Source organism: Thermothielavioides terrestris, chromosome 1 (genome assembly GCF_000226115.1).
Source record: "Thermothielavioides terrestris NRRL 8126 chromosome 1, complete sequence".
Lineage (NCBI taxonomy): Eukaryota > Fungi > Ascomycota > Sordariomycetes > Sordariales > Chaetomiaceae > Thermothielavioides > Thermothielavioides terrestris.
In genome coordinates this window covers 7,205,878-7,228,875 of record NC_016457.1, presented here as the reverse complement: position 1 = coordinate 7,228,875, position 22,998 = coordinate 7,205,878, and the positions used below count along the sequence as shown (strand labels likewise).

At 58.3% G+C, this 22,998-nt stretch overlaps 7 protein-coding genes across 7 annotated transcripts; 3 read left to right on the top strand and 4 right to left on the bottom strand.

Moving 5' to 3' along the window:
* Positions 1–50: 50 nt before the first annotated feature.
* THITE_2109794 (uncharacterized protein) lies at positions 51–2,262 on the top strand. Its single transcript, XM_003650348.1, has 2 exons — positions 51–258; positions 338–2,262. The coding sequence occupies exons 1-2, from the start codon at positions 249–251 to the stop codon at positions 2,209–2,211; spliced, it is 1,884 nt and encodes a 627-aa protein (XP_003650396.1). The 5' UTR covers positions 51–248; the 3' UTR covers positions 2,212–2,262.
* A 454-nt stretch (positions 2,263–2,716) lies between these two features.
* Positions 2,717–4,649, bottom strand: THITE_2109791 (uncharacterized protein). The gene has a single exon (XM_003650347.1). The coding sequence runs from the start codon at positions 4,432–4,434 to the stop codon at positions 2,932–2,934; it is 1,503 nt and encodes a 500-aa protein (XP_003650395.1). The 5' UTR covers positions 4,435–4,649; the 3' UTR covers positions 2,717–2,931.
* Positions 4,650–5,265: 616 nt separating this feature from the next.
* Positions 5,266–7,133, top strand: THITE_2109788 (uncharacterized protein). The gene is made up of 3 exons (XM_003650346.1): positions 5,266–5,824; positions 5,885–6,699; positions 6,798–7,133. Exons 1-3 carry the CDS (start codon positions 5,366–5,368, stop codon positions 6,994–6,996), a joined length of 1,473 nt encoding a protein of 490 aa, XP_003650394.1. The 5' UTR covers positions 5,266–5,365; the 3' UTR covers positions 6,997–7,133.
* Positions 7,134–7,587: 454 nt separating this feature from the next.
* Positions 7,588–10,457, bottom strand: THITE_2109783 (uncharacterized protein). The gene is made up of 4 exons (XM_003650345.1): positions 10,171–10,457; positions 9,888–10,100; positions 8,755–9,285; positions 7,588–8,693 (listed from the first exon to the last, which is right to left on the bottom strand). Exons 3-4 carry the CDS (start codon positions 9,161–9,163, stop codon positions 7,642–7,644), a joined length of 1,461 nt encoding a protein of 486 aa, XP_003650393.1. The 5' UTR covers positions 9,164–9,285; positions 9,888–10,100; positions 10,171–10,457; the 3' UTR covers positions 7,588–7,641.
* A 515-nt stretch (positions 10,458–10,972) lies between these two features.
* On the top strand, positions 10,973–12,133 carry THITE_2169592 (mitochondrial 54S ribosomal protein YmL39). The gene is made up of 3 exons (XM_003650344.1): positions 10,973–11,064; positions 11,148–11,264; positions 11,472–12,133. Exons 1-3 carry the CDS (start codon positions 11,052–11,054, stop codon positions 11,516–11,518), a joined length of 177 nt encoding a protein of 58 aa, XP_003650392.1. The 5' UTR covers positions 10,973–11,051; the 3' UTR covers positions 11,519–12,133.
* A 237-nt stretch (positions 12,134–12,370) lies between these two features.
* On the bottom strand, positions 12,371–15,812 carry THITE_2037083 (uncharacterized protein; the record flags this gene model as incomplete). The annotated part of the gene is made up of 5 exons (XM_003650343.1): positions 12,371–14,513; positions 14,579–14,683; positions 14,738–14,959; positions 15,167–15,595; positions 15,652–15,812. 5 exons carry the CDS (start codon positions 15,810–15,812, stop codon positions 12,371–12,373), a joined length of 3,060 nt encoding a protein of 1,019 aa, XP_003650391.1.
* A 3,911-nt stretch (positions 15,813–19,723) lies between these two features.
* THITE_2109778 (uncharacterized protein) lies at positions 19,724–22,287 on the bottom strand. The gene is made up of 4 exons (XM_003650342.1): positions 22,156–22,287; positions 21,901–22,034; positions 20,917–21,800; positions 19,724–20,857 (listed from the first exon to the last, which is right to left on the bottom strand). Exons 1-4 carry the CDS (start codon positions 22,185–22,187, stop codon positions 19,991–19,993), a joined length of 1,917 nt encoding a protein of 638 aa, XP_003650390.1. The 5' UTR covers positions 22,188–22,287; the 3' UTR covers positions 19,724–19,990.
* Between the last annotated feature and the right edge of the window lie 711 nt (positions 22,288–22,998).

Here is a 22,998-nt window from a genome sequence, read left to right as displayed (position 1 = left end):
GGAGCTAATCCCGGAAAGGACCGCTAACGTTTGCTGGCGCCGCCTGAGCTCGAACACCGAAGCCCATCAGCTGTCAAAAAGCTGTCAAAAAGCCATCCATGGTCTGACGCAGCGCCATTTTGGCCATTGATCAAGGCAAATACCGCCTTCCCTCCCCCGGCCAAAATACGGCGGATACTCGATGGCCATGGAATTGCTCTAAGACCACGGCAGCGTGTGGATGCGGAGATTGATACCTGGCCGCAAAAATGACCACCGGTAGGTGCCGCATTGCCCGATCTCTCTCCGCACCTGCAGCTGAGAAGCCGAGAGAGCTGGTTTACCTGACTGCCCGCAGTAGTCCGGATCTGCGTCTGCGGCGACGAGGGGACCGGCAAGTCCAGCCTGATCGCCTCGCTCGTGAAGGACACTTTCGTCGCCAACAAGATCCAGTCGGTGCTTCCCCAGGTTACCCTGCCGCCGACCATCGGCACCCCGGAAAATGTCACCACCACCATCGTCGACACGTCGGCCCGCCCTCAAGACCGCACAACGCTGCGCAAGGAGATACGAAAGTGCAACGTCATCTTGCTGGTCTACGCGGACCACTACAGCTATGAACGCGTCGCCCTCTTCTGGATGCCCTATTTCCGCTCCCTCGGGGTCAACGTCCCCGTCGTGCTGTGTGCAAACAAATCGGACCTCGCCGGCTCCGGGTCCACGCCGCAAGTGTTCGACGAAGAGATGCTGCCCGTCATGGCCGAGTTCAGGGAGATCGATTCGTGCATCCGCACGAGCGCCAAGGAGCAGCACAACGTCATCGAGGTCTTCTACCTCTGTCAGAAGGCCGTCACCCACCCCATCGCACCGCTGTACGACCACAAGGAGTGCCAGCTGAAGCCCGCGTGCGTGGCTGCGTTAAAGAGGGTGTTCTACCTGTGCGACAAGGACCAGGACGGCTATCTGAACGACGAGGAGATGCACGAGTTTCAGGAAAAGTCGTTCGAGAAACCTCTGCTGCCGGAGGAGCTCAACAACATCAAGTTGACTGTCAGCAAAGCTGTGCCGACATCCAGCATAGAGAAGGGCCTTGACGTCCATGGGTTTCTGTACCTGAACAAGCTGTATGCGGAGAAAGGGCGCCACGAGACGATATGGTTCATTCTGAGGAAGCATCACTACACCGACAGTCTGAGCCTGGAAGACAGCTTCCTCCATCCTCGTTTTGATGTCCCAGACTACGCCTCAGCTGAACTCAGCCCGGCAGGGTACCGCTTCTTCATGGATCTTTTCTTGACGTTCGACAAGGATAACGACGGCGGCCTCAACGACCAGGAATTGGCGGCTCTCTTCGCCCCAACGCCAGGGCTGCCACAGTCTTGGTTGGAAACGTCGTTCCCCTCATCCACCGTCCGGAACGAGGCTGGCCACATCACGCTGCAGGGCTGGCTGGCGCAGTGGAGCATGACGACCTTTCTGGAACCCAAGACCACGCTCGAATACCTCGCTTACCTGGGCTTCGAGGGGCCGAACGCTCGCGACTTGACGACCGCTGCGCTGAAGGTAACCAAGCCGCGGAAGCGGAGGCGGAGGCCCGGCCGCGTCGAACGGAACGTCGTCCTCTGCTACATTGTCGGCTCGGCCGGGGCGGGAAAATCCTCGCTGCTCGACGCCTTCCTCAACCGGCCCTTCGATGGGCTCTACCACCCAACCATCAAACCCCGGCGCGCCGTCAACAGCGTCGAGCTGCCCGGCGGCAAGCAGTGCTACCTGATCCTCGAAGAGCTTGGCGAGCTGGAGCCCGCCATCCTAGAGAACCAGGCAAAGCTCGACGCGTGCGACCTGATTTGCTACGCGTACGACTCGTCCGAGCCGGACTCGTTCTCGCACATCGTCGACCTGCGCAAGCGCTACCCGCAGCTCGACGAGCTGCCGGCCATCTACACGGCGCTCAAGGCCGACCGCGACAAGACGACGCAGCGCAGCGAGCTGCAGCCCGACGCCTACACCGCCGCCCTCAACATGGCCGCCCCGCTGCACGTCAGCGTCACCTGGAACAGCATCAGCGAGCTGTTCGTCGCCCTCGCCGAGGCCGCCACCAACCCGAGCACTGCCTTCCCCAAGTCGGAGGAGCCGCCCGACCGGACGAGCCTGTACATGGCCCTCGCGGCCACCTCGTGCGCCGCCCTGGCCGCCTTTATGATTTGGAGGCGGTCGACCAACTCCGTGTAGGGCACAGAGCCGAGATGAGTGCCTGTTGTTGTGGATCTGGGGTGGAGGAGTTATTTATGCTGGGGGTGAGAGGCGCAGGAGCTGGAACGCGCGAGGGAGGATCAATCAGCATGGGTGCATTCGACGGAGTCTTTTTCTTTCTGGGGGCGCAGGGTTGGGCGGATGGATGGCCATGATCTCACCGATGTTGGATTCCATCTTCTTCTGGCTTGTTGATCGCGAGCCATAGCCCCTACTTGCGCCGTTGGTTGGCAAGGAAAGGAACATGATACCCCACGCTCCTCAATCATACAAGGAAACCTTTAATAGGTGTAGCTTTAGTGTTTAATTCTCGACTGTAATCATGGTTGTCTGCCTGCGCACCATGACGCAGACAGTTCAAATCTTATGGGCCACGTCCGATTCGAGCTACGCAGGTTGTGTTCTCAAACGACGCCTTGGATAATTAGACTGTGATGGGGTATCGAGTTTGATCAGCTACTGCTCACAACCGGGATCACATCTCTAACGAACTGCAACGAGATCCTTCTCTGCTGTCCCGGGATGAAGGGGAAAATCAGCAGGAAATCCCTGCCCTACGACGACCCCCTTCGAAAGCTTGCACGCGGAAACACACGATAAAACCAGAGTAGAATGGGCGATCCGCGACGCCACTTGCCATCTAAATAAAGCGCAAACCACAGACCCAAAATGCCAATGATGATGTCCGCCCGACCGCCCTCATACCCGATAAAAGCAAAACGCGACGTAGAAACTAGCGACCTCCATCTCCTCGTCGGAGACGAGCAGGCGGCCGGTGGCGCGGTCGCGCACGCCCATGCGCTCGCTGAGCGGGCCGAGCTCGCGGTCGTCCTTCTCGGTCTGCCAGACCTCGGCGAACGGCCGGTGGTACTGCAGCTCCAGGTTGTAGTCCTCGGCCAGCGCGCGGAAGGCCTCCCACGGCACCACGTACTCGGGCACCTCCTCGACCGCCTCGTGCAGGAAGAAGCTGTACTTCCAGCCGAAGGGCGGGCGGAAGATGCCGTCCGCCGGCGTCGCGCCGGGGAAGCGCACGCGGTAGATGTCGTTGCCCCACGAGGCGGTGTCTTCGGCCTCGCCTTCTTCTTCGTCGTCGACCTCGCCGTTCTCCTTTGGCGGGGACGGGTCGGAGGTGGCGGTTGTTGTTGTTGGGGGCTCTGCGGGGTTTGTTGTTGTTGTTGCTGTTGCTGTTGTTGTTGCCGTCGTCGTTGTTGTTGCGTCTTGGGCCTTGGCCTTTTTCTGCTTCTTCTCTTCCATCCGCTTGTTGAACGCGACCACCTTGGAGCTGATGACGTCCGAGTTTGGAATGCACCCGATAAAGCGGCCGCCTTTCTTCAAAGCGCCAGACACGTTCTTGAGCATCTGTCGCGCCTTCTCCTCGGTTTCGAAGGCGTAGTGCATGCAGAACATCATGCTGACCACGTCGAACCCACGGGGGCTGCTGACGTTGGATGCCGAGAACCCGACCTGCCGCACAATGTCGACGTCCCCGATCGATTCGGTATAGCAATCCTTGACGTGAAACCTGGCCTCGAATATGCGCTGCTGCGGGCGGCGGTGGTGGCCGCCCCTGCCGCCGCGCCCACCGCCTCCGCCTCGGTTCAACATGCTTCGGTACCGCTCCCGTGCCTGTCCAATCGAAACCTCAGCCGGATCCAATCCGACGTAGAGATCCACTGTCTGAGGCGCCTGCTGCCACTTGAACAGATCGCCTCCCTTGCCGCACCCAATATCCAGCACCAGCAGCCGATTGCCGGAGCTGATCCCCCGTTCCATCGCCCCCGGCACATGGTCCTCGTCGGGGGAAAACTTCTGAATCATGCAACTCTTCACCCAATTGTTGAACGATCTCAGGCCCTTGATCCGGCTCTCCGTCTTCCGCCACTCCCGGCCACGCTCGGGGACGGCATTGTAGTGCGCTTTCACCACGTCGTTGATGGCTGACCGCTGCTTGAGTTCCTCCTCGGCGGCTTGTTGCTGGAATTGCCGCTCGCGCTCGAGAGCGCGCTGCCGGATCTGCTCTCGCTCGGCCTCGCTGATGCGGGCGCGCTGGCCCGGCCGCTTGAGCTTACGGGGGACCTCGCCTGAGCTGCTGGCGGTCGCGTTTCCGCTGGGAGAGGTGGACCGTTGTCGCTTTCGGGCGGGAGCTAATTTCTTTGCGTCGAAAGGCTGGGGAAGGTCGTCATTGTCGTGATCGCCGGCCATGGCTATCCGCGGGCGCAGCGAGAATCCAAAAGTTAGGCAGTTAAACTGGGGGTACAGCCCAGTTAATCCAGGCTTGTGGAAGAAAATCTTGCTTTGTGTCAATCAGTTGATATCAAACCAGAAATTGATACCCTCAGGGACGGCAGTGAGCCTTGCTATTTCTTTGTTGCAGTTTCAGTTTTCGAAGTGCAGTGTAGAAACAGTGTTGTTGGGAGGTCGCGGGCTTGGAGAACAGAAAGGCGCGATGACTGTTACATACCTCACTTACCGAATACGGCAGGGTACGGAATACCAAGCCTTGCAAGCGAGAACTTCCATCTTCGGGCATCTTTCTCAAATGCGGTCTGTTAAAGGAGAATATAAGCTTTCTAACAGTAATGCTACATTCTCTTGCTTTTTTTTTTTTCGCAAAATCATCCATATCCGAATCCTCCTTTCGGAGTAGATAAAGTCGAAGTTCCATCGTTGACAAATGCTTTTCTTGCTTCGACATCCTTTGGGAAGCCGTCCGGACTGTGGTAGGTAGGTACCTACCTACGAATGTCAAAACCGCTTCCCCACTTGCCAGCCGCAGCGAATCAAAGCATGGATTTCTTACCCCTGTCAGCTCAGTGACGCGAGCTTTGCAGCCTTGCGGGCCGCGCTCAAGCCAGCCGACAGCTGACGGAGCAACCCGAGCATCGGGCACATCGATCTGGAACTTGCATCTGCATCCACGACTACAAGCATAAAGCCATAACCCTCGCGCCGCGAACAACCCGAGACAATCTCGACCAGTGACACTCACCGTTCGGTTAGCGATAGCTCTGAGCCCGATTCCCAATTGGACCAAACAAACAGGCACAAGCAACCGACTCCTGGCCGAAGAGCTGCTCGCGTGTGAACCGCCTCGCAACCGAGGAACTCATCCCGCTCCTCCACCACCAGAACGATGGGTTCCGACCCCCAGTACGCGAAGTGGCCGCTGCTGCCGCTCGCGCAGGATGTTTTCACTCTCACAAACTCGTACGCCTCCCGGGCCGCGCAAGAGATGGCCGCGAAGCATCTCCAGGATGCCATTTCCGAGCACAAGATGGCGCCTTTCTATCGGTACCTGGCACACCCGATAGACGGCATTCTCAATGCGGTTGGCGAGGGCAGCGCGAACGTCCCCGGCAAGCCCCCGAGTAGGAAGAGCAGTGCTGCCGGCATGATCGCGACCAAGAGCGCAACCGCTAGCATAAACCTGCCCTGGGACGAGGCACTGTACCAATCGCTGAAGGCCGACAACGACCGTGAGCTGGAGGAGTTTCAGAAGGAGGAGGAGGAAGCCGTTGAGAAGGCTGGCGACACGGAGATCCAAGCTGCGCGGGGCAAGCGGGCCGAGTTCTGGGCCCGGGTCGGCGACAAGGTGCGCGAGCGCATTCGGACACTCGGTTGAGACCCTTGGCTGACCGTTCTCGCCCAACAGGAGAAAGCCATCGCCGCATACGAGGACGTCTTCGAGAAAACCGGCGTGCTCGGCACCAAGATCGACCTCGTGCTTGCCATCATCCGGATGGGTCTCTTCTATGGCGACAAGCACCTCGTCAAGAAGCACGTCGAGCGCGCCAAGACGCTGGTCGAGAGTGGCGGTGACTGGGACCGGCGCAACCGGCTGAAGGCGTACGAAGGCCTGTTCCTGCTCACCGTCCGCAGCTACAACTTCGCGGCGCCGCTCCTCCTCGACAGCCTGTCGACCTTCACCTCGTACGAGCTCTGCACCTACAGCAACCTGGTCATCTACGCCGTGCTCGCCGGCTCAGTCTCCCTCAAGCGCGTCGATTTCAAGTCCAAGGTGGTCGACGCGCCAGAAATCAAGGCGATCCTCGGCGACGGCGAGGAGAAGCTGCTCGCGCTGAGCGGCGCCATCTCGGCCGGGCCCGGCGCCGACGCCGACATGGCGGACGCCACCACGGCGCCAGCGGCCGCGCCGGTCAAGGCCGTCAACCTGACGACGCTCGGCAGCACCATCGAGCAGCCCGAGTCCGAGCTGGCGGTCGACTTCAGCCCGCTCGCCCAGCTCGTCAGCAGCCTGTACAACGGCCGGTACAAGCTGTTCTTCCAGGCGCTGGCCCTCGTCGAGGAGCAGTTCCTGACCCAGGACCGCTACCTGCACGAGCACCGGGGCTGGTTCATCCGCGAGATGCGCCTGCGCGCCTACCAGCAGCTGCTGCAGAGCTACCGCGTCGTCGGGCTCGACAGCATGGCCAACGACTTTGGCGTGACGGTCGACTTTCTGGATCGGTATGCGTTCCTTTGCCCCTCTCTCTCCCCCCCCACCCCTCACAACACTGTAGTAGGTATAGCAGCGGAGGCTAACGACCTATGTCCCTTTGACAAAGCGACCTCGCCAAGTTCATCGCGGCCGGCCGCATCCCCTGCACGATCGACCGCGTCGCCGGCCACGGCGTCATCGAGACGAACCGGCCGGACGACAAGAACAAGCAGTACCAGGACGTGGTGCGCCAGGGCGACCAGCTGATCACCAAGCTGCAGAAGTACGGGCAGGCCGTCCGGTTGCGGGGGAGCGAGAGGGCGTAGTACAGCAGGCGACCCCCCAATGGGGGGGTTGGCCGGGAGGTGTGGTGATGTGGTTGTCTTGAAAGCGGGTTAGGTACATACATCCAAGTACAATGCCCCGTGCCCGAAACGCGTAGAGCATAGTGCTAGTGTTATGAATCAACCTGCTTAAGGTGCGGAAGGACCATCGATAAGCAGAGGCAGCGCTAGGGCAGTGACAAAACACTAGCTATACGATACCGAGTTGGGCCGTCGTAAAGCAGCACCGCGAATTGTCCTTTTCTTCACCAACATATGTATCAAAACGACTGGCCCATCCCAAATCTTCCTTTTCTATCGGCGAAATGTAGTTGTCTACCAGATTTTTTTTATCAGAAATCCAAGTTCCAGCCGCAGCACAGGAAAACAAACACCGCAGTTGACGAGCAGGGTATTTATTGGAGCTCAGACCCCCAACGGTCAGACAGACCAAACCAACGCTTGCAATGCTATCATGCTATGCAATGCAGGCTGCCCCGCGCTGTAAAACCAGGGCACACCAGGGTGCTCATTCCGTGAGCTGTACAGTACCCGTCCCACCCTCCCCCTAGAGGTGGAAGAGGCGTTTTAAAACCAAAAACCGCCGCTATCCCACCAGCACGTCGCCTGCTCCTTTTCCCCTCAAGCTCAGCGGTACTTATCCATGAACTCCTTGTGGAACTTGACGATGCTGCCGACCCACTCGGTGCCGGGGGGGAGGAAGGTGGTGCGGAAGTGCAGGGTGCCCTCCTTCTGGCCGAAGCCGGAGCCGGGCACGACACACACGCCGGTGGCCTCGAGCAGGCGCATGCAGTAGAACTCGTCCGGGGTGCGGCCCTCGGCGGCGGCGGCGGCGGCGGCCTTGGCGGGCAGCTTGATGGTCGGGAAGAGGTACATGGAGCCCTGGGGCTCGCCGCACTCGACGCCCTCCATCTGCTGGAAGGCCTTGTGCAGGGCGGTGGCGCGCTCGCGCAGGCCGTTGAAGATGGCGTCGTACTCCTGCTTGTAGAGCGGGTAGCTGGGCTCGCCCGGCTTCGGCGGGTTGACCATGAGCTCGACGAGGCACTGGCCGATGACGGGGGCGCAGAGCATGATGGAGACGAACTTGTAGATCTCGGCCTGCACGGCCGGGTCGAAGCCGACGAGCTCGAAGTAGCCGCCCCGGTGGCCGCACTCGCCCACCATGCCCTTGGACACCGAGTGCAGGGAGGCGAGCTCGATGTCGTCGTAGACGCCGGGCTTCTCCTTCTGCATCTGGCGCAGCATGCGCTTGAAGCTGATGAACTCGCCGATGAAGACGTTGGTCTGGTAGACCTCGTCGGCGAGGATGACAAGGCGCTCCTGGCGCGCGAACTCGATCACGGCGCGGATGTGTTCTTCAGGCAGCGAAGCACCCGTCGGGTTGCCGGGGTTGATGATGACGATGGCGCGCACGTCAATGCCCTCAGCCTTGGCTTTCTCGTGGGCCGCCTTTATGGTGCCCAGGTCAGTGCCCCAGTTCTTGGACTCGTCCAGGTAGTACGGCACAGCGGTGGCGTTGAGGACAGAGAGGGAAGCCGTGTACAGAGGGTACTGCGGGATCGGAATCAGGACACCCGACTTCTCGCCGGCGCAGATGATGTGCAGAAGAGTGTTGACACCCGAAGAAGCACCAGCCGAGAGGTAGATGTCGGCCTGATTAGCGGGGAACCCATCACGTCCTGTGTGGGGTTAGCTACTTGGGCCAACCCCGGCAGCAGCGCACAAAACAGAGGCACCTACTCTCCAAAAACTCGGCGACACTCTGGCGGATGGCGGGAGCGCCGTTGCTGGCACTGTAGGCACCCACGGAGCCGACCTGATCAAGCAACCTCTTAGCCCGCTCCAACACGTCGGGCTTGTAGCCCAGGTGGTTCACCAGGACATCGCCCTTCTCGAGCAGGGCCGGGTTCTCAAGGATGCTGAGGACCTGGCGGAAGAAGGTGATGGGTTTCTGGTCGAGCTGCTGGGGGTTGCCGATGTTTGCCGAGATGACCTCCTTGAAGGGCAAGTCGGTCGCGCCACTGAGCAGCGAGGCACGGTACTCCTCAGATCGGACGGCCAGCTCACCGCGCACGGCATACTTGGCAGCCCTGACGTGGGGGTTGATGTTGTCGAGGTTGAGTCGCCGACGCGAGGTGGAGGACGCCATGGTGCGCTTCTGGTGAGACGACGACAGACTTGACAGGACCGGTTGCGCAGCGCGTGCGGCACGATCTGGTAGTGGGGTAATGGAATGAGACGGCGGGGCGGTAATGGTTGAGCGGGAGAAATCTACGGCGGTGAGCGTGGGTTGTTAGAAGACACCCAGGGGCGGGGGGGTATCTTGACGTTAGGTTGTTGAGTAAGGTTTCAGGACGAAGTTGAGAACAAGAGGGGCCGTTTGACAGTCATCAGGGAAACCGGCTTCTCGTCGGGCAGCTGGACTGCGACGAAAAAGAGCAACAGAGCAGGAACCAGGGAATACGGCCGAGCAATGCACGGCCTTCATTCAGTGTGTGGAACTGGGGATGGAGGACCAGCAGGCTGCTCAGCCCAGTGCAGGAATTCTCTCGTGTCATCCTCTCTTGTGTCATTCGACTGATGCATCCGGCTCCCGTCGGGGCAGCGTTGCGGGCCATCCCGGGATTGCTTGTGCGTTAGCCCGCCGCGGCGCCGAAACCGCAGCGGGCATTCACGACAGCCAGCCTGCCCATGTTGATGGGTATGGAAGGGACAGAAAGGGAAAATCCTCCAACACAGGCGGTGCAGCCGACTGCAGGGCCACTGCAGAGTTCCTCAGACAGGCGGCGGACAGGTGCGCATCGAGTTGACACAAAACGGGGGGCGGACAAGCAGTAAATGGAACAAAGAAACAGTGCTCGTTCGGCACCTACCTCTTCGGCGGGTCAGACCCTGCAGCACAATGCTGGGGTTCAACCTCGGGCCACTGGAGTGGCCTGCCGAGCGACTGAGTGTCGGCCCACGGCGAGCAATCTGCACCAGTAAGGGTGCCATCTGGCGGCAGGCTTGACGCCCGGCTGCTGAGCAGCTTGCGACTGGGAGCTCGCTGTGGAAAGTCGAAAAGTGGAGGCGGCGCGCAAAGTTTCCTGACCTCAACGCCAATTGTTAGTGTCAAGCCGAGTGTCAAGCCCACGGTCTGTTTTCCTCGGAACGTACGCATACCAATGAGTCACCTTCGGCTTCTCATCTAAACTCGGGTTGACAAGCGTCGCGCAAGATCTCGGCAGGAAGAAAGCTCAATGAGCAACGAAAATGACAACAGGAACGGTTTGCACAGCGGATTTATCGTGTCCCCCGGAGGCACTGCTCCGATAAGGCCGACTCCATTTGGCGGGCGGTGTGCGACCATCGCAAGTACCTAAACGAGCAAGGGTCCTCTTCCTGTCAGGGGCGAGCTGCGATAACACCTAAGGTACCCTCAATGGTTGAGAGAGAGAGAGCAGCTGACGGCCATTGGGTTCCCGGACGCAGTGCTGGAACTTTGGCATGTTTAGCAGTGCTGTTTGATGTGATTCCCCGCGATCCGTCGAACATCAGATAGTTTAGCATTCATATGTAACGAGCGAAATTTATGCATATACGCATGTTTGTCCGAGGTTGAGGTTGACGCATGAAATTCACCACAGCCGTTCACCTCAGGAAATGTCAGACTCAGCTCCGCAGAGGAAGCAAACAACAAGGTTCATATACAAGAGAATAATATATGGAGAGTAGTGAGTTCTTAGGTCGTATGAAGACGGGCAAGCGATACGCAGGGGATTCCTTAGTGACCGAGTATTCGTAACTTACAGCCAAATTCATGAATTCAGACTCTGGACGAAAGCTCGCTTACAATGATAGCATTTCACGGAATAGCATCTTTTTCCGAAACTCAGCCGCGCAGCCCAACCCGAACCCTGGAAACTCGACCCGGCAGCAAAACCTCCAACTCCCGATCCGCGATCCGCGCAGAGCTGCCCGCCGACCACGACCCCGAACATCGCCAAAGCCAAAGCAAACCGGGGCGGCAGCGCCAGCAGCTTAAGCCCAGCTCCAAAATGGCAAAGAAGGGTAAACAGTTCCCCCTTCCCCCCCCCTTCAAGAGCCCGCCCAACCAACCTCCCTGTTCCCGACTAACCGCCTTCTCCCACCAGCCAAATCGCGCATCATCAGCGTGCGCCTGCTCTCCATGGCCATGACAGGCTATTTCTACACCTTCACGCGCCCGCGGACGTCCCTGCCCATGAGCATGATCAAATACGACCCGATAGGTACGCCGCGAACACACCCCCCCTTCCCCTTTTTGTCCCCCCGCCCCTTCTCCTGGCTTCCCTCCGGGAGAGAACAAACAAAAGCCCCAGTCGGAACACCACCGGTGACGATCGGAGCTGGTTGGCTGGTTGGCTGGCTGGCGAGACACTGCGCGAGAAAACGGAACCGCTAACGGCTCTCTCTCTGCTCGCCCGCGCTTCACACAGTCCGGAGGAGAGTTCTCTTCCTCGAGCAAAAACGAAAGGGCAAATGATCGATCGATGAATCGATGCGCGGTTGCGGCGACATGGCGCATATGTGGTTTTGGCTCTGGAAACGAACGGAAGGACGACGAAGCGCCCTTCTTCCACGAGGACGGATGAATGCCGGGCTCTTAGGGCCACCACCGAGTGCCAAAGAAGCAGGGAGAGAGAGGAGGGGAGGGGTTGGGGAGTGGATGGTGTACGGCACGCTCGTACTTGGGCCATGGGCGGGAGTCCCGCTTGACTCGACTCGACTCGACTCGACTCGGTCCGGTTTTCGATTCGGCTTGCACATGACGGGCGGGTTGCGGCCCGTTCGCCTCGATGTTTGCCGGAGAAATACGTGTATTATTATACCACGGGACTCGCCGGTGTACCAAAACACCATGACAGACAGCATGGTTGGCGTTTTTTTCGGATTTTGGAGTGAGGATAGATCTAGAGGTATTATTGTGGTATAACTGTCCTACAGCGATCGGTGAGACCGTTTCGGGTGCAAGAACGGATGCCTGCTGTTCCATCCTGAACAATGGCGGTTCAGGGAAATGGCAATGAGCCACTTGTTTGGACCGGCACCGCGGAGGACTCGAGTCAGGCGGTCAATTGATTCCCTCTTTTACTTCTCCATACAGGTCCGACCCGACGAGACACCCTTGCGCCCAGAACACGGCCTAAAGCTTCAAAACTCTTCCCGAGCTTCCACAGCACCGCATCACTGCTTCCCCTTTCTCCCTTTTACCCCGTTGTCAAAACAGCCGACCATGGCTGGTTGAACAGACCATGGCAACTCGACTCGTCCAGCTAGTCATCAGCACAATATCTTCCAAGACCACAGAGCAAATGGTAAGTGCAACATCTCGTTATCAATCCCGAAAGGCAGCCAGCAAGTTCTCAGCCTCGTTGGCGCCGTGAGAGAAGGTGATTGAGTCTTGCGACTCCTTCAACCTCTGCCAATACCGGGTTTGCGATTGTGATTCTAAGGAGGACTGCGTGTCCTTGACTGCGCGATGTTCTCCGCTCGTTCGCTGTGAACCGTATGTTCGCAAATTCGGTTGTCGAGGCCCCAGAACTTGGGTTGCGTGGGCCGAGGCGGTTCGTTGCGAACCTTGTGAACCAGAACCAGGCTTTCTCCGTGAGTTTTGCGCTGCGGTCGATCTACTCTCTTGAGAAATGCTGGCATTAGACGGATGGCGCCGACGATGGCTCTCAGGATCCCCTTGCTGCGGTCCAGCTAGTGCCGTGTAGGTGAAGTCCGGCTCTGCCCTCTGGGGTGCGGGCACGCTCCCGGAGATCGACAGTTCTGTCGTCTTTCCTTGGCTGGGGGCGCCAAGGGCGCGGCCCGAGTCGTCGAGTTTCGCCGTTTCGGAGCGTCTGCGTTTGCTGGGCCGCCTCGACAAGACTCCATCTGTGTTCTCAGGAGGCTGCAGGTCCGGCGCCGGGGTAACTCTAGTGCCTTCGGGCCTCCCCTTACAGCCATTCAAAGCGGAAGTGCCCTGGAGGCTCTCAATACCTCCGTTTCTTTTGAACGCCCCATGGCCCGCCGCTGAGTTGGATTCCCCTTGTTTCATCATGCTAGATGTGCTCCGAGTGACACGCTTCATGATGGACTTTGGCTGCAGAGCTCCTCGTCTCCGCATCTTCTCCTGATCGATAGATGGCGCAACCGGCTCGCTCGGGGCGTTGGCCGGGCTGCGGACCACGACACGCCTCATGTGGTGCAGCGTTGATGCATACGGCAGCTGGCTGTTTTCATCCGAGACACCCTCTGTTCGCGTGCCTTCACGCAAAGCTTCGTCGGCGCCGCCATTTGTGCGCTGATCGAGAGCAGTGTGCGTTTCGACGTCTGTCTGCGACTGACCAGCGCCCCCTGAGAAGAACCTGGAGTTCTCCACGTCGGGCCTCAAATCAGTGTGCTCCTCGGGGGTGAGCGTCTGGGATCTTCGAGAAAACTGCGGCTGTCCCAGGGCCCGAAGGAGCTCTGCTCTGATTTCCTCGACACTTTTGTTGCCGTCGCCCAAGCCATTCAAGCCGTCAGTACTCAACCCTACTTGCGCTGCCCATTGCTTCAAGCCCGCAATGAGTGCTTCGAATCTTGCGTGCTGGAGCCGGCTTTCCCCCTCTAACTCGACAGCCCGATCCTTCGTGGCCTTAAGCTCCGTCTCTAAATCTGCGACTTGAGACGTTAGCCGGCTTTCCGACTCCCCCAAACTAGCTAACCGTTGGGTGAATTCGTCGGTCATGGTATTTTGCTTTGCTTCCGCTGTCGAGAGACGCTCCTGGAGCGAGTGGATTGTGGCGGAATTCCGGGAATCGGCCTGCTCCTTTTCTCTCAACTCCTGCTTGAGCTCTTCCACTTGACTGGCCAAAGCATTCCGCTGCTGCTCTGTCTCGTGAAGGAGTCTCTCGGTCTTTGAGTTAGCCTTCTCCATCTCGAGCCGGATTTCACAGCGAGCTGCCTCGGCTGCCTGTTGAGCTGCGATCCCTGAAGACAGGTCCTTTTCCTGGAGGGCCTGGACAAGCTTGCGGATGTCGGAAGTGTACGTGTGCAATTCGGAAGCATGTGCCCTATCTTGGGCGTCGAGCTTACTCTGCAGCTCGGCCACAACAGCAGCTTTGGACTTCAGTTCTTCTCTGAGCTGCGCTGTCTCTGCAGCTGACTCCTCCAGTCGTCGAATCTTGTCCTCGCTTTCTTCGTGCGCCGCATCCAGAGCAAACAGGCTGGAGTCGAGATCTTGAATTTGCTGCTCCTGTTTCTCCGTGGTATCTCGGAGCGCTGCAAGCTCCTTCATGTGCTTCTCGCACTCGGCCTCCTTTCTCCTATACAGAGTCGACATCATGCCGTTCTCTTCGGATTTCTCCGCCAGTTGCTTACTGAGGGACTCAAGCTGGTTGTCCAGCCGCTGCCAAACCTTCGCCAGATTGATCTCGAGATCTGTCGACAGCTGAGTTGTCGCATTCTTAGCAGCTTCTCGACATTCCAGCATGTTGCCCAGCTTGATGGTCACACTGCACTCAGCCCGTCAGAAACGTCGTGGGCAGGTGGAGGGCCATATCCTATAGGGCGCGCTCACCTGTTCATGGACTCATCTTGAGTCTGCCGGAGACTGGCCAACGCATCGGACTGACTGGACGCCATGCCTGACAGAGCCTCAAGGCGGTTTGCAACTGCATCAAGTCTGCATACGCCGTGTTAGCCATATTCCTGGTCTTCCAATGCCCGAAATGTTTACCTATCCCGTAATTCGTCTGCGAGTTTTTGACGCTGCTCTTCTGTCTTCTTCGCTTGCTCACCGAGCCGGTTCAAGATCTCTTTACCCTGGGCCGCTAGTGCCTCGAAACCGGTCGAGGTGGCTTGAAGGCGCTGCAGCTTCTCAGACAAGACTCGAGTGGACTCCCGTTCCCGACTGAGCTCGACTTCCTTTTCTTCGAGTTGCTGCGTCAGAGCATCCATCCTCTTGTACACTGGACGAGAGTGTCAGAATCGGCTGTTATTCCCTCCCAATTGTGAATACTTACATTCCAGCGCTTCGGTTTTGTTCTGTGCGATGGCCTGGCGCACCTTCTCCATCATCTGCGCTCTGATTGCTTCCGCCTTGCGAACCGTCATCTCCGTCTCAGTGTTCTGGGATTTCTCCATTGCCCGCATTTCCTCAATTGACTGTTCCCAGTGCTTCTTTGAGCGAGTGTAGAGATCCTGTTGCTCCTGGATGGCCGAGTTGAGATGCGTCTTGCAAGCGCGGTACTTTTCCTCCAGTTTCCGCGCTCGATCCTCAGAAGCTCCCAACTTGGCTTTGAGGTCTCGGAGCTGGCCTGCCATTTCTTCTCTGGAGGCCTGAAGATCCTTGATCTCGTGCGTTTGGGTGCTGATCTGAGAAGTCTGTTGAGCAATGACATCGGATTCTTCAGCAAGTTCGCGTTTGAGTCGCTTGATATACTTGTGGTATTTTGCCTTCTGCTCCTCGAGTGCGGCATTTTGCTGCTGTGTGAACTGGTTGATAACCTCGGCCATTCCGGTGGTGAACTCATGGCTGATATTCACCCGCCGTTGCCGAAGCATTGGACTGGAAGCCAGCGATCCGCACCTGGACCTGTCCGTGTGGTTAGTGTCTGGGACAACACTAATTCCCGCTCTTAAGAGGCTCACCTCTGTCTGGACACGTTAGAGCTCCGAGATTCGGGGCGAGACCGATAAGCCGGCCTGGCGGGCCTGCCCTGTGCCATCTCCCGCACTGGTCGGTTCACCATCAGACGTCGGGTGCGATCCGTAGGTTCTCTCATGAGTTGGCGGGGTACCGGAGGAGACATGTGCTTGCCATCTCTCGTTTCTTGCTCTGGCCTCGCGTGTGGTGACACCTGACTGTGTTCATGAGAATCCCAGTTCGGGCTTGCGTTGCAGTGATGGTGCTGCACCATGAGCGGGGAAGTACGGGGCTCGCAATGGGGTATCGATGCATCCACCCCTGCCGCCTTTGAGCCCGAAGCCTGGGTTTTCGATTTTCCCTCGTGCAGGAGAGCGGCAGACCTGTCTTCAAGGCAGGTTGTTGGTGCTTGGATGGATGGCACAAACAGACTGTTTGGTGAGTCCGAGAAAGGAGGCTTCTCCATCCGTCGAGGCTGCGATTCTGCCACAGACGCTTCACTGAGCTTGTTGTTTTGCCCTTCCACGGATTCTTTCCCGGCGGCCCAGGGATGAGCTTGTGGAAGATCCGAGGGCAAGAGCTTGCTGTTGGAGGCGTTCGCCACTGGCTGACCGCCCAAAGAAGGAAGAAACCCAGATCTGTGAACTTCGTTGGCCTTGCGGTGCACAGGATCGTTCCCTGGATGTTGAGCGTGGACATCTTGGTGAATGAGGACCTGTTTTCCTGGTATTCTTGTGAAGTGATCAGGGGCTAGTCGCACCGGCGGGCCAAACTGGAAGCCCCTCTCCAGGTCCGGTGGCTTGGAAAGACTTGTTGGCTTCTCCAACAACATTGATTCTGCGGAAGCAGTGTAACGGTCTGGTCCTTCAGGGGGAAAATGGTCGTGCTTGATCCCGTCCTGCTCCGTGGCAGGTTGCGAAAGGATCGGCAGCTCTTGCAGGTCCAACGGGCCTTCTGCACCCCCATCGTGATGTGTCATGTTGTCCATGGTGTCGCTCAGACTGCTTGGAATGGGTGGTATATCGCCTAAGGGCTCGGATGCCCGGGCCTGGGCCGGTGACGAGTGTGTCATTGCTGATGGGTTTGGCATCCAGTCAGCACAGAGTCCGTTTTCGACTCAGACAAATGCGCACCTCCTGGGACCTCTTCCTTGAACCTCGCTCGCCGAAGTTGATTCCCTCCGGCTCAGCAGCGGCTGTCTTTAGACGGACTTCGCTGTCAGGGGATGCAGGTAAGCAAGAGATATGTCTAGCCGGACAGCATTAAGACAGGGGCAAAACTGAGCTCTCCCAAGAGAGCAAAGCCCGCAAGGGCTGTTCGGGGATCGAAATGATCTCGGTTCGCCAATGGAGGCTTCGGCTGCGTGTCTCCGAGTTGCAGAAACGTGGAGTGGAACCAGGAAGCCAGAGAGGTTGAGCAGTGCTTGCCGCCAGGCGTGTCGTTCCTTCCACTTGGAAAGCCACCGAGTTCTCCGAGTCCCGCTCATGATGAGCCCCTTGGAGGGTTGCTTAGGGTTTGGTAGACTCGGCTGCGCCTTCCTCAGGTGGTCGTTGCCGTCTCCAACGGAGGGCAACGGTAGTGCTTTTCCATCAACCAGCCGAGCAATACCCCCAAAGCTGATCGCTTCTGACGGCTGTGGGTGTTAGAAGGATTACGAAGACGTATTGCACATGAACTTCCAATGTCATCCAATTGCTAGAGGCAAAGCATGCGATGCCGTTGAGTATCTCTTTTTCGGCCGTTCTTGACCAAGCAATCGAGGTGCTTCTGAAGCCAACTTCCATTATGAGGGATGAACCGAGGGAGGGAATGGAGCATACAGGAAATCTGTAAGCCAGGACAGCGACGCTGCCGGCATCGTATTTTCCCCCTTTCTATACGATTATTCACGGCTGCTCTCCACAGCCGCTCGGCGCCCTTCTCCTCGCAAGTTGCATTGTAAATTTAGTCCGGTCATCACCGTCATGAAACCTGGTGGTGTCGAGACATCCGGCGGTCGGACTTGTCCGCCACTGTTCTGCTTATCGCGCCAGATCCGTAGCAGGGGCGTCTTCCTAGCTCTGAACTCGCCACACTTTGCCAGTCATGGCCCGGTGGGAAGTCCCCTGTGGCGCCGCCCAGGGGCAGCAACCGTCATCGAGCGTTCCTGCCGTCCATCCTGCCTGGTACCAGAGGCTTATAGACGGAGGCCCGCAAGGCCAGACACAACGAAAAAGGAGGCGCTGGTGGCCAAGCGGCAGCATCCTGCTGTCGTCGAAAAGCCCCCCGGTTCAAGGGTGAATTCCCGCGAGGCTGACGGTTCGATTCACAGACCATCGCCGTCCTTTCGTCGAAGACCGAACAGTCAGGTAGTCGACATGAAATTTGATGCGACGGGACCGCGTGAGGTTCCCAAGCAACCACAGCAGCAACCTGCCTTCTGACCGCGTGAGATTCAGAGGCAATTAGGGAGTTGCCGGTAAAGAGGAGGGAGAGAGATGTCCGGCAAGTCGACGATCAACTCAACAGGCGGACACGAAGTCCGCAGGGGCCTGCTGTCAGCGTGCAGCGTGTGCCCTGAGCGATACCTACAATACAGCAATCTTGAAGCTCAAGCGACAAGCGACGCACAACCTGGAGATCCTGGATGGGTGGGAACAAAGCAGTAAGTAATCCATACCCCAAACACCCTGGCACCAGCGCTTTCCAATCCTTTTTTCCTACATTCTTTTATTTCATTTTTTCTCTTTTCCCACTTTCTCGCTCCATCCTCGAGAACTTCAAGTCCTCCCCGTCGAGCCTTCAGCAAGTCCAAAAAAAGACCATCCGTCGAATGCGATGTGATGTGACGTCCGCATCGAGCCGCCTGCAACGAGACATCCAATCCCTCTCATTGGCCAGCTGCAGGCCTACCCCTGAACGGCACCCGACAGCGCCCGTGTGCCCCACGCCGCAACCCCTGCCAGCCCAACGCCAATCGTCAACCTGACCATTGACTGGGCCGCTCACATGGCCGGGCGCTTGCAAGAACACGGCGAGCGCCAATGAGATGGCGAGAGGGGAAGAGAGCGACGGCGAAGTGAAGGCGCAGGGGTCTCAGAACTCCCGAGTCTGGACTTTGCAACGGGATGGCTTGTTGACTGGACTCACAGCCCCCAATCGCATGCTTCCGCTGTTGCTGCAAGTGCCGGAGCGTAACGGGTGCGTGTGCAAGCGAACCGGGAACAGACCTCAGGTCGTCACAGACACTCAATCAGGAACGAGTGACCACCAGGGCTGCGTTGTGATGGGCGTAGTAGCTACAACCTTATCCAAGCATTGCTTCGTGTGGAGTGACGCCCTGAGTCGGTGTGCTGCAATGGTTATGGGCCCCAGTCCTATATACTCGACTGTCACACCTCAGCGGCAAAGCAGACCTCCACCCTTCCCTTCTCTCCTCATCTTGCACCCATCTTCTCATTCTCCCCGGCCGCTGCTGGTCTCACGGTCGTGAACGCGCTTCATCGTCCCAGCTTCCTGCCACTCCACTCATCTCTGTGAGACGACAACCGAACACAACAGACAGACAGTCAGACCGACAAACAATCAGATACATCCCACCAAGATGGCATCAACCATAGGACATCTCAATCTCGCAAGAGACAGCACAGACGCCAACGGAGACAACTTCGACGGCAGCGTCGCCGGCGCGGAAGGGACCTCCACCAGCGGGGTGTCGCTCTCCCGCGGCGCCCTCATCGCCATCATCATCGTCGTGGTCGTGGTGTCGCTCTTCGGCAGTGAGTCCCCCTTCCCTCCCTCCATCAGCGCACCAACACCGCCTACCCCCATCCGCTCCCGGACAACAAAAACACAACTGACCCGCTCCGCGCAACAGTCGTCACCTCAGTGCTGTTCTTCGTCGCCAAGAAGCGCGAGTGGACCATGAAGGAGACGCTGCGGCGGTCCGCGCGCAAGGTGGTCACGGCGCTGACGCCGCGGCGGACCGAGTTTCCGCGCTCGGTCAAGGAATCCGGCAGCAGGGGAGGGCGGCGAAGCAGGCTGGACGACGTGCCGCCGACGCCGAGGGTCAAGCCCGAGTATCTTGACCTCGAGAAGGGCCTCGACAAGTCCAAGAAGAAGAGGACGAATTTCAGCCGGAAGTAGGGGCGGGAATCGGATGAGCCGGGGTGGGAAGGCGAGAGAGGATAGTGTTGGGTGATGCTGCTGGTAGCCGCTGGGTAGGCTGGCGGCATAGGAGGCAGTGGACGGCAACCTGGAGCGGTGGCAGCCGAGGCCCACGATCCACGAATCGCGCGATTTTCCGCCAAAGACGGTGCAGTATGCTTGTAAGATATAGGATCCGAACGGAAGCGGGACTGGCCTCTATAGCCGTCGGAAGGTGTTGTTGCTTGCGCTCCTCCTGTCCTGGCGCTTGACCGCCGGAGGCGCAGGTTGCGGCTTGCTCTTCTTTTTCGATTCCGGTACAAATGTGATTTGTTGTTCTCCAACAACATCGCCGCCCCGAGCTCTCGTGGCACGTGCCTCCTTCTGCTCCCTGGAGCCAAATGCCACGTCCTTGATCCTGCCGCCTTGGGCCTTCGAGGACGATACTTGCATGAGCAGGTCGCCGTCTGGTCTCCTGGACTCGCTCTCGGCATCGGAGCCGCTCTCTTCGTCGCTCGAGTCGCCACCGCGCATGGGAACATCCTGGCCTGCCGCACCCTCCACTTTGGTGCTGGGGTTGAGGGCGCGAAATTCTTGGCTGGTCTCGTCGACCATGAATTCCTCGTCCTCAAAGAGCTTGTTGAACCGGGAGTCGCCGAGAACGCCTGCTTCAGCGTCCACTTTGCCTCTCTTCTCCTGCCGCTGCAGGATCTTGTCGGCCAGTTTTTGGTTAACCTTGACCCTCTTGATACCCCTGATGCGGCTTGAGCGCTCCTTCTCAATTTTCTCTTTAATCCTCTTGGCCCGCTCCTCTTCCCAAATGTAGGGGTTGGCGATAAGACGAGCCTGATCGTACAGCTTAGCAGCGACAAAGTAGCCGTGCATGTACGGTCGCAGCAGGTTGGTCTTTCCGATAAGGTGGTCCAGGCTGAGGGACTTGAGCTCGGGCTTGGTCAAGAACTTGTAGTTGTCATAAGTCTCGGTCTGCTTCTCGTTCTCCATCTCGTGGACCAGGTTGTCCAAGAAGTGACACCATCTGGGTGCAAGGCCTAGGTCAGGAATGAAGAAGCAGTGCATATGCTTGCCCTGGAATCACTGTGTTAGCAAGGCACCCTGACTTCGTCGGCGCTGTGGAATAAGCTTACTTCGTTCGCAGTCAAGATCATGCCCGAGTCTGGCACATGAGTGACAAAGTTGAGGTCGACCAACGGTTCGACCGAGGTCCAGAGGTCCCCAGTCTGCTCGTCCCAGATTTTGATGATGCGCTTGTCGGCCGAAAGAAGCTTACGCTCCTCGGTGGGCGTCTTCAGATGGATCAGGTTTTTGATGGGGAGCCCCATTCCTTGGTCCTTCTTCAGCAGCGGACGGGGGTTTCTGAGGTCGAATACGCGAATCTGGCCGGTGCTCGTGCCGAGGGCAAGCGACAGTCCGTCCTCACTATAGTCGAGGGCCGTGACTTCGCCTTCGTGCCCCCCAAGAACAGCCACTCGCGCCTTGCTGCGCGGGTCGTAGAACTCGACGGTGCTCACGGATGTGCCGAAAGCGCAGAGGCCATGCGTCCTCTCTGCTACTGCTGCGACATTGACTGCGCCCACATGAATGCTCCCTTGCAAGCCGCTCCCAGGGTCGTCCTCGCCCACGTCAATCTGCCACGGCCGGAGAAACTGGCCCCTCTCCAGATCTAGGCGGAAGACCTCGCCATATCCAGAGCCATCCGAGCTCAGGCCGACGGCAGGAATAAGCACCTCGGTGTTCTGGCGGAGGTATGCCAAGTCTCTGCCGAACCTGGGAATCCTGACCTCGTAGTGGCATCCCATGGGCGTGTGGAACTCTAACGACCGATCGGACTGTAAGTGGACGCTTTTCGAATAGTCGGAACTGAGGAGGAGGAACGTCGTGTTCTCGGACTTCGTGTGGCGGGAGAAGGACAGCGACAATTCTTGGGTCGAGTGTACGTGGAACTGAGGCTTGTAGGTGCCCGTGCTCATGATCCAGTTGCCATCCTCGCTGACTCGGACGCAGTTGCTGGCTGAATGAAGTCATTGTTAGGAACTTCTGCTAAAGACCCGAGGTGTAGTGCAGCCGGGCCGCCCATGAAGAACGGAATGAAGAAATCAAAGATGACCCACCCTCCTCAAACTCGAATTCTTGGAGCAGCTCAAAGTTGTTGAGGTTTTCGGGGTCGTACTTGGAGGACCTCTTCCTGCGCCGCGCAAGCCAGTCTGGCAGCGGCCGTGCCGTCGATGGCCCCGCGACCGTGTATCTGGCACCGCGGGTCAGCGTCTGCTTCGTCGCACCCTCACTCCCTCTCCATCCCCCCAGGAAAGAAAAAAAAAGCTTGTAGTCCTTGGAGTTCTAGCTATCCAACAGAATTGGGTACCTACACTGGAACAGGCCCAGGGTTTGTTAATTTCATCGTGCGTTTCTTGGTGGTGCTGGAACAGTTCTAAAGTGTTGAACTGTTGCAAGATGCAAGCTTCTGATGCCCATGGGTCAATACCTGCTTGGCAGAAAACCAAAAAGTTTCGACCGCCCACTGCGAACGGAAGGCGGGGAGCAAGGGATGCAGGGTTCTTTGACCCGCTCCTCGCTCCACACTCCAATGAATACGCACTGTGCGGGGCCCAACCCAGTCCGTTTTCGGTAATTGTAATGTACATGTACATACGCCGTCCCCTACTCTCCTGAACTGCTTCACCAGAGCGCTGACGGAAGTAGGTGGCTGCGAAATGCAATGCGGACGACATAGGCTGGGATGCCATCATTGCCTCTTTTGAAGCCTCACAGCGACCATAACTTCCATGTTCCTGATGACGGTGCAAGTACCCGTATGTACGGAATACGGGGTACCTTGGACGACCCCTGCCCCTCTCGAGCGGCTTGGCGTTCCTCCACTCGGCAAGGTCCCAGGACAACTGCGATAAGTCACTACTGCACTGTGGGCATCTCACGCTGGCTGGTGCTGCATGCTTGTACGACGTAAGAACTGCTTGAAGTTGCACCAGACGACCCCCTTTCAGTAAGCTTCCTGGTTTCCTCGCCGAGTCGCATCGAGCTTTCTGCCGGCGCCATCCAGAGCTGCACACGCCGAATCGAGCGCCGCTCTTTCCGTCGGTGGAATTGGCCAGGCCGCCCCGTCGCTTGCCACGCGCCGAGACCCGCCACCGAGAGGAGTGGTGCCGAGTTCTCGGTCCGACGCTGCTTGTATGTCTCTGGCAGCGAGCTGT